Raw genomic sequence first — 10,291 nt, 5'->3', positions numbered from 1 at the left:
AAAAATGTATTTCAATTGACTGATTTCCTTATATGAACTGTAACTCAGTAAAATCATTGAAATTGTTGCATGTTGCGTTTATATTTTTTACCAGTATAGTTTATATTCAACAGATCATTATTTAGTCTAGGGCTCTCCTGTTTATGGAGAGCTCCAACCCTAATCTAGAGCACCCGATTGTTATAGTTAGCTGGTTGATGAGCTGAATCAGGTTAGTTAGGGATGGAGGGGAAACCTACTGGATGGTAGCTCCCCATGAACAGGGCTGGAAAGCTCTGATTAATCTAGTACAACTGTGGTATGATTCCTCTTATTTTTATCAGTTTCAATGGGGGACTTTTATATTGAAGGCGAACCGCCGATGCCACTATTGTTGCTCACGCTAAAAATGTTGTTCACGACACATCTCTGGGAAGCTAGCTACGCAGTAGACGGATAGCTAGCACAATGAATTTGCTCTATGCCAGGATAATATGATGAAATAGATTTATCAGAGGATGTGAATGTGATCAATCGCAATTATCATAGATTGATATTGGTCAATTCATTAATGTGTCAAGGCTAAGACAAGTGGTGCAAGCTAGTACTTGCCGTACATTTTTGCTTGCTACGCTAACGGRTAGCTACGCCTATGATGACACATTTCAACAAGAATACAAGAAAGAAAGGTAGGCAATGGCCTCTTGACTCAGTCGTTAGCTGATTCTGCAGAATATAAGCAGTTTGTTTCTGTTGTGTCATATCTAACGTTGTATCGCTGGATTTGTTCTTTACAGTAGCTCGTTAGCTCGCTAGTTATGCTAATACAGTATCCGGGACTGGCAGCAAGGATTAGCTATTAGCCAACTTAATAGCAAGTTTTTTTTTCTATTGGCTAGTTACCAAGTTTAGCGGGTTAACCTAGCTAGCTATCGGGGTTCGTTGGGTAGCTACACTGACAAATTAGCCAACGTTACTATAGCTATGAAAACATTTGCCGGTACCATTAGCTGGGTTTCTGGTTGGTTGTTTGCCTACCGAATGTTAACGTTAGCTACTTAGCTTTCTAGATAGCTCACATTTGCTAGTAACGTTAGTAGCTAATGTTGGCTACATGTTTATTTGGCTAACGTTAGATGGTTAACTAGCTTGCCAATTTGCTAATGTTAATTAGCTAGCTGGTTAGTCGTAGCTGTTTCAGACGCATTTTCTTGAGTTGGCTATCAAGCTAACGTTCTTGTTAAGGCAGTGGTTTTAGCTAACTAACTATATTAATCAGTTTGCCAAAATCCTATTTCTTATGTGAAGTTATCGTAGCTAGGTAACAGTACATGGTAAACTCAAGCTGTTTGTCAGCCACCTAGTATGACTTATTTAAAAATTTATTTCAGCAGTCTATGAATATGGACAAACTGTGTACAAAACATGAGGAACACCTTTGCCCTCAGAACAGCCGCAATTCGTTGTAGAGTCCATGCCCCAATGTGTCGAAAGCGTTCCACAGGAATGTTGACTCCAATGCTTCCCACAGTTGTCAAGTTGGCTGGATGTCCTTTGGGTGGCGGACCATTCTTGATACACACGGGGAAACTGTTAAGCATGACAAATCCAGCAGCGTTGCAGTTCTTGACACACAAATCGGTGCGCCTGGCAGATACTACCATACCCCGTTCAAAGGCATTTAAATATTTTGTCTTGTCTATTCACCCTCTGAATGGTACACATATACACTCTTTTAACCAGTCTCCTCTCCTTCATCTACACTGATTGAAGTGGATTTAACAGGTGACATCAATAAGGGATCACGGCGTTCACCTGGTCAGTCTGTCATGGAAAGAGCAGGTGTTCCTAATGCTTTGTGCACTCAGTGTTAACCTAATAAACGTTTCCCAAACTTGTTCTTGGGGACCCCAAGAGGTGCACGTTTGTTTTTTGCCCTAGCACTACACAACTATTTCAATAAATAGTTCTCTGCATATGACATGGTTGTTATCACTTAGCATTCTTAGAATAACAGCATTGGAGTTGCAATAACATAGTTGCATAATAATATGCTTGTTGTGTATTTGGTTACTTTTTGACCACATACAGGCTTTTCAGAGTCTCTTTGTGACTGCACCATAGACTCGCACTCAGTTTCTTCTTAGATTGTAATGTAGAGCTAAGTCAAGCCACAGGGATAGCTTATGAAACATCACTCATTGGCGTTCTGGAAAGCGACTTGATGAAAATTGCATACCGCAGTGATGATCCATGTTTGGATCCGTTTTGGACGTCTGTCTTACTTAGAATTGCAATTAGACCCACCCGTCATGGTTTAAAATAATGTGGCACCGCCTGCCAAGGATTGTGTTTTCCTAATATGACTCTTGTTGGTCATCTTTGTTTACTGGAAAATCTCCCGCTCCAGTGTTGGAGAAATTTTCCCCTCGTTTAAAATGCCTTTGGTTATCCAAGCCCAAGTTAAACAAGGCTTGTTAAGAGGGTGCAAAGCAGTGCTGTTTTGCATTGCCTGTGGTGTTTTGCCAATTTGTGACCAAAATATGACAACATTTTAAGAGTGCAACATTTTGGCAGCCTTCCAGATGTGAGATCTTGACTTTGGCTGCACATGTAGGCCAGCCAGAGAGCTGCAAGCTTGGATGTTCTTATTTAAGGACACAGGATATTTTAGTACCGATCCCCTAAATGTACTTAACAAAAATATAAACACAACATGCAACAACTTCAAAGATTTTAATGAGTTTTAGTTCATATAAGGAAATCGGTCAATTTAAATATATTCATTAGGCACTAATCTATGGATTTCACGACTAGGCAAGGGTGCAGCCATGGGTGGGCCTGGGAGGGCATGCCTGCCCACTTGGCAGCCAGGCCCACCCACTGGGGAGCCAGGCCCAGCCAATCAGATTCAGTTTTTCCCCATAAAAGGGCTTTATTACAAGCAAAAATACTCCTCGGTTTCATCAGTTGTCCGAGCGGCTGGTTTCAGACGATCCCGCAGTTGAAGAAGCTGGCTGTGCAGGTCCTGCATTTTATATTTTTGTTCAGTGTAGTTCTATAGCACTCACTGGTAGTGCTGCTTCTAGCTGTCAGATTATATAATGTCTAGGCCAACACAGCACACCCTCATGATCTTCAATGTAGTCTGTCAAACAAATTTTTCAATCATCAACTACTTCCATGTGCAAAACCTATGCCAACCAAAACTAAACTACTATCTTCTGTTCTTGGCCCTCTCTTCCCATTTTCTCTTTTCTCCTCCCCAGCCTAGACTCTGCATGGCGAGCGAGTGGCGGCAGCAGAAGTGACTGTCCCTAGAGCAGCCAGAGAGGCCAGTGGCAGAGTGGTGGTGTGGCCCCGGCCCCATACGGGAGGAGAACCACCATGGCCTCTCGTCATCAGAGGAACTCTGTGCGGATCCTGTCCAGCCGGGAGCGCGGCTCACAGGCCTTTGGCTCCAAGCGCCTCCTGCAGCAGCTGGTGGAGGAGAAGGTCCGCTGGATGAAATGGCAGAGTCAGGTAAAAGCCAAAGAAGCACACTATCCCAGTCAAAGGATTGGTCAAAACTGCTTTGGTTTCAACAGATATGGAGTAGTAGGAGGCTATCAACCTCTCACTACTTTCACTGCCCACCTGCTGCAGTAGTCATTTTGATCTGGAACAACATACCATTGCCTTTAACTCGTCACCATGGAAACAATGCCCTGTGCTTATCTTTACCATCTATAGTCTATTTTGGGAGTTGTTCTTCAAAATCCCTAATAATATGCAGTTGATGGATCACAAATTCACTTAAGTGTTAAGATAAAAAAAAAAATGTCTGTTTGAATATATGTAATTATACTATGATTTGTGCATTTAATAATGCGTGTGCTACCTCCATGTAAGGCGTTAAGCAATGTTTGTTGCCCTTACACAGAAAGTGGAGCTGCCAGACAGCCCTCGCTCGACGTTCCTGTTGGCTTTCAGCCCAGACCGGTAAGGAACTCAGCTGACCCGGCCGCACGAATGGATTCATGAGAGCATTTGAGGCAGGGCTTTCTTAAGCGGCATAGCAGCTGTAACATTTACTCTACCCCCCCTTATCTCCAATTTGATAGGACCCTCATGGCTTCCACTCATGTCAATCACAACATCTACATCACAGAGGTGAAGACTGGAAAGTGCTTGCATTCGCTGGTAGGCCACCGCCGCACGCCCTGGTGCGTGACCTTTCACCCTACCATCCCAGGTCTGGTGGCCTCCGGGTGCCTTGATGGAGAGGTCCGCATCTGGGACCTGCATGTAAGTGGTGCCTTCTCTTAAACACAGACAGACCCCTATTAAAATAAAATAGGACACAAGTTTCAGGTCTCCGCTTGCCAAGTTGCATAGGTATATTCTTTTACTATGTTAGATTGTAAGACTTGCATACACAGCACAGTCTTCGCCAGAAGTAAATGTTGAGTTGTCCCCCAGGGCACTGTCCAACTCCAGGTATCATAAGGAAACTTGTCTATCTTCATTGTGTTGCTATTGGTAGTCTAGTTGATAAACCCCTTTGACAGGAATCTGCATTCCATAAAGATCATGCAAGCGTTTGTATCCACTGTTGCCGTATCCTACTTGTTTCTTTCTGTATTAAATCCCCTTGTGTTTGTTTCTGCAGGGTGGCAGTGAGAGCTGGTTCACGGAAAGCAACGTGGCCATTGCCTCGCTAGCCTTCCACCCCACTGCCCAGCTCCTCCTCATCGCCACCAATAACGAGCTCCACTTCTGGGACTGGAGCCGCCCCGAGCCCTTTGCCGTGGTCAAAACCGGCAGCGAGACTGAAAGAGTCAGGTGAGAGACCATAGATATTGATGGAGGGCTGGATATATACTACATACTTTCGCGCTCTCTCTCTGGGTTTCCGTTAGCCCGTAATAGCTGGCTTTTGGGTGATTTTAAAAACGAATAAAAAGGCAATAAATAAAATTGGCGCCGGCCAATTGTCCTGGAGTATAACAAAAGCCCATTGCAATATAATGCTTTTTAGCCTATTAATTGATAGAAATACCAGTTAGTCGATGTAAATGCATTTGATCGGTCATGCTTTTCTGTTCTATAGGTTAATTTGCATAATTATATTGGTGCTTGTGTGTTTTCATTTGGTCGTTTATGATTCTTATTTATCACAGGCGTACAGCYTACAGATAAAGAGCCTAGTTTGAGTGAAAATCTGTCAGACAGCGAGAGAGCTGCTGCTACTGCTCCTGTTGCTGCTGGAGTGAAACATGTTTTTATATGCCCAATCATTGCGCACAATTCTAAATGCAATCACATGTAAAAAACAGTTTTGATGGCCACAATTTAAAGAGCTACTATTTTTATTTCTCAACTGGTAATTGAAATGCGCTTGCCATTCAAGTGCATAGGCATTAGGCAACAGTAGGCTTCAGCGCGTCATACTTTGCAATGTGAACTGGAGGCAGTACACATTTTGAAAATATATACTTAATTGTGTGAAACCAGAATGTTTTACTTCATTTTGTGAGGCATGTCTTACCTTGCTTCAAAGTAGCCTATAGCCAAAATCTATTTCTATAAACGTTGAGGCAATTATTTTTTATAAAGACTTCCTTCCATATGTCATTGAAACAAGTAGCCTATTTCTCTCATGTTTGTTCCATGTCCGATTGGATTTCAACTTCCTTTCATTGTCAAGTAGGCAAAGGCARAATCCTAGTCATATTAGCAACCCATGCTAGTTGTTGCATCTTTAGATCTTCCATAGATGAAAATATTGACATTTTTAAAGGTCACATGAAACCTCTTGCATGTGCAGTGCGCTTTTGACAACAGCGTTTTCCAGCAAATTGCATAATGGAAAAAACATTTGTGCGTAGCCTACTGCAGTATGCGCATTGCTGCGCTTATAATGTGAAGAAGATAGTTTATCAACATTTTTAGGCTAAACCATCTGATCTGCTGCGTCAGCCTCATTGCCTTTTTTTTTTCTTCATATACTGGTTGTATGAATTTGGGTTCTATCATTCCACAAGCTGACTAATAGAATAGGTAAGCGTTTCTACTATTGGGGATACTAGATTGAAATAGGGTAGTGGTTTTGCCGTTTTATTAATCTCTTGTTGGCTGAGAAGGTAAACGTGGAAAGTTAATGTAACATCTTCAAACTGCGCATCAGAATTTCGGTAAGATGTTGCATGTGCTGTTAAGATGAATTACCATCATCTATATGTTTGCTGTCATTCTGAGTACAGTGGGTGGATGCCCTAATCGGGTTACTCACCCAATGCATATGGGTCCAGTAAATTAACATGCTGCAGGTCAAATGTCTGGCGCCACATTAGACTACATAGACTCAATTAGTATTTGGTAGCATTGCCTTGAAATTGTTTAACTTGAGTCAAACGTTTCAGGTAGCCTTCCACAAGCTCCCCACAATAAGTTGGGTGAATTTTGGCCCATTCCTCCTGACAGAGCTGGTGTAACTGAGTCAGGTTTGTAGGCCTCCTTGCTCGCACACGCTTTTTCAGTTCTGCCCACACATTTTCTATAGACTGATGTCTTGAGATGTTGCTTCAATATATCCACATAATTTTCCTACCTCATGATGCCATCTATTTTGTGGTAGTGCACCAGCCCCTCCTGCAGCAAAGCACCCCCACAACATGATGCTGCCACCCCCATGCTTCACGGTTGGGATTGTGTTCTTCGGCTTGCAAGCCTCCCCCTTTTTCCTCCAAACATAACGATGGTCATTATGGCCAAACAGTTCTATTTTTGTTTCATCAGATCAGAGGGCATTTCTCCAAAAAGTACGATCTTTGTCCCCATGTGCAGTTGCAAACCGTAGTCTGTTTTTTTAATGGCGGTTTTGGAGCAGTGGCTTCTTCCTTGCTGAGCGGCCTTTCAGGTTATGTCAATATAGGACTCGTTTTACTGTGGATATAGATACTTTTGTACCTGTTTCCTCCAGCATCTTCACAAGGTCCTTTGACGTTGTTCTGGGATTGATTGGCACTTTTCGCACCAAAGTACGTTAATCTCTAGGAGACAGAACGCGTCTCCTTCCTGAGCGGTATGGCGGCTGCGTGGTCCCATGGTGTTTATACTTGCGTACTACTGTTTGTACAGATGAACGTGGTACCTTCAGGCATTTGGAAATTGCTCCCAAGGATGAACCAGATTTGTGGAGGTCTACAATTGTTTTTCTGAGGTCTTGACTGATTTCTTTTGATTTTCCCATGATGTCAAGCAAAGAGAAACTGAGTTTGAAGGTAGGCCTTGAAATACATCCACAGGTACACCTCCAATTGACTCAAATTATGTCAGTTAGCCTATCAGAAGCTTCTAAAGCCATGACATAATTTTCTGGAATTTTCCAAGCTGTTTAAAGGCACAGTCAACCTAGTGTATGTACACTTCTGACCCACTGGAATTGTGATACAGTGAAATAATCTGTCTGTGAACAATTCTTGGAACAATTACTCGTGTCATGCACAAAGTAGATGTCCTAACCGACTTGCCCAAACTATAGTTTGTTAACAAGAATTTTGTGGAGTGGTTGAAAAATGAGTTTTAATGACTCCAACCTAAGTGTATGTAAACTTCCGACTTCAACTGTATGTACATACKGTCTCAATGTCCTTGAGTGGCCCAGCCAGAGCCTGGACTTGAACCCGATCTAACATCTCTGGAGACCTGAAAATAGCTGTGCAGCGATGCTTCCCATCCAATCTGACTGAGCTTGAGAGGATCTGCAGAGAAGAATGGGAGAAACTACCCAAATACTGGTGTGCCAAGCTTGTAGCGTCATACCTAAAAAAAACTCCAGGCTGTAATCGCTGTCAAAGGTGCTTCAACAATGTACTGAGTGAAAGATCTGAATGCTTATGCAAATATGATGAATTATTTTTTTTGTGTGTATAGGACCATTTAAAAAAAAAATATATATATATATATATATATAACCTTTTAGAGTAAGGCTGTAACATAATGTCGGAATACTTTCTGGATGCAATGTATATAAAGTGCCTTCAGATAGTATTCATACCCCTTGACTTATTCCACATTTTGTTACAGCCTGAATTCAAAATGTATCTTTTTTTTACCCATATGCACACAATACCCCATAATGACAGTGAAAAAATGTTTTTTWGAAATGTGTGCACATTTATTGAAAAATGAAATACAGATCAAATTTTACATAGGTATTCTCACCCCTTAGTCAATACATTTTTAGAATCACCTTTGGCGGAGATTACAGCGGTGAGGTTTTTCTTGGTAAGTGTATAAGAGCTTTGCACACCTGGATTATACAATATTTGCACATTTGTCTGTTAAGTTGTTGGTCATTGCAAGTCATGCCATAGATTTTCAACCCAATTTAAGTCAAAACTGTAACTAGGCCACTCAGGAACTTTCAATGTCGTCTTGGTAAGCAACTCGTGTATATTTGGTCTTGTGTTTTAGGTTATTGTCCTACTGAAAGTAGGCTGTTGGCAGTCTGACTGAACCAAGTTTTCCTCTAGTATTTTGCCTGTGCTTAGCATTATTCCGTTTCTTTTTGTATAAATAATACAAAAATTATCCCTAGTCCTTGCTGATCACAAGCATTACCATAACAAGCATTACCATAACCTGATGCACCCACAACTGTGCTTGAAAATGTGAACATAACGCTTTGTATTCAGGACATAATTTTTTGTTTTGTTTTTGGCAGTTTTACTTTAGTAGCTTATTGCAAACAGGATGCATTCTGTACAACAGGGCTGCCCAACCCTCTTCCTGGAGATCTACTGTCCTGTAGGTTTTTAGTAAAAGCCTAATTTAGCATATCTGATTCAGATAGTCTAGGTCTTGTTGAGCAGCTAATAAGTAGACCAGGTGGGTTAAATTAGGGTTGGGCTGAAAACCCACAGGACGGTAGATCTCCAGGAAGCGGGTTAGGCAGCCCTTCTGTACAAGCTTCCTCCTTTTCATGCTGTCATTTAGGTTATTCTTGTGGAGTAACTACAATATTGTTGATCATCCTCGGATTTCTCCTATCACAGCCATTAAACTCTGTTACTGTTTTAATGTATCAAATCAAATCAAATCAAATTTTATTAGTCACATACACATGGTTAGCAGATGTTAATGCGAGTGTAGCGAAATGCTTGTGCTTCTAGTTCCGACAATGCAGTAATAACCAACAAGTAATCTAACCTAACAATTCCACAACTACTACCTTATACACACACACAAGTGTAAAGGGATAAAGAATATGTACATAAAGATATATGAATGAGTGGTGGTACAGAACGGCATGGCAAGATGCAGTTACGCTGTAGCTTTCTTGGGAACAGGAACAATGGTGGCCCTCTTGAAGCATGTGGGAACAGCAGACTGGGGATAAGGATTGATTGAATATGTCCGTAAACACACCAGCCAGCTGGTCTGCGCATGCTCTGAGGACCGCGGCTGGGAATGCCGTCTGGGCCTGCAGCCTTGCGAGGTTAACACCGTTAAATGTTTTTACTCACCTCGGCTGGCAGTGAAGGAGAGCCCGCAGGTTTTGGGTAGGGGGGGCCGTGGTCAGGGCTAGCACTTGTTATTGCAAATCGGGCGGGAAAAAGTTGTTTAGCCTGTCGGGAGCAAGACAGTCTGGTCCCGGACGGGGCCTGGTTTTCTTTTTGTAGATGCCGGATTGATGACGGTAGCCCTGCCACATACCTCTTGTGTCTGAGCTGTTGAATTGCGACTCGATTTTGTCTCTGTACTGGGACTTAGCCCTGTTTTGATTGCCTTGCGGAGAGAATAGCTACAGCTGTTTGTATTCGGTCCATTGCTTCCGGTCACCTGTGCCCTGGTTCATAAAGCCGTTTCGTGCTTTCAGTTTCACGCGCGCGAATGGCTGCCGTCAATCCACGGTTTCTGGTTTGGGGAATGTTTTAATCGTTGGCTGTGGGTACGACATCGTCAATGCACTTCCTAATGAACTCGCTCACCGAATCAGCATATTCGTCAATATTGTTGTTGGGACGCAATGCGGAACATATTCCAATCCGCGTGATCGAAGCAAGTCCTTTGAAGCGTGGATTCAGATTGGTCGGAACCAGCGTTGAACAGACCTGAGCGCGGGAGCTTGTTGTTTTTTAGTTTCTGTTTGTAGGCTGGAATCAACAAAATGGAGTCGTGGTCAGCTTTTCCGAAAGGGGGGCCGGGGAGGGCCTTATATGCGTCGCGGAAATTAGTATAACAATGGATCTAGGGTTTTCCCAGCCCTGGTAGCACAATGATATGCTGATAGGAATTTAGGGAGGTTTTGTTTTTAGATTAGGCC

At 42.5% G+C, this 10,291-nt stretch overlaps 1 protein-coding gene across 1 annotated transcript in view; it reads left to right on the top strand.

Annotated features, from left to right (window-relative positions):
• Nucleotides 1-392: 392 nt before the first annotated feature.
• Nucleotides 393-10,291, top strand: part of ambra1b (autophagy/beclin-1 regulator 1b) — a 47,268-nt gene continuing 37,369 nt past the window's right edge. Inside the window, exons 1-5 of the mRNA XM_023984894.2 lie at nt 393-668; nt 3,249-3,501; nt 3,902-3,960; nt 4,083-4,266; nt 4,631-4,803. Of these exons, the coding sequence (XP_023840662.1) occupies nt 3,367-3,501; nt 3,902-3,960; nt 4,083-4,266; nt 4,631-4,803 (551 nt within the window). The 5' untranslated portion in view covers nt 393-668; nt 3,249-3,366. The remainder of the gene's footprint in view (nt 669-3,248; nt 3,502-3,901; nt 3,961-4,082; nt 4,267-4,630; nt 4,804-10,291) is intronic.

The sequence above is a fragment of the Salvelinus sp. IW2-2015 genome, linkage group LG4q.1:29, assembly GCF_002910315.2.
Source record: "Salvelinus sp. IW2-2015 linkage group LG4q.1:29, ASM291031v2, whole genome shotgun sequence".
NCBI classification, from domain to species: Eukaryota; Metazoa; Chordata; class Actinopteri; order Salmoniformes; family Salmonidae; genus Salvelinus; species Salvelinus sp. IW2-2015.
This window is presented reverse-complemented; position numbering and strand designations above follow the sequence as displayed.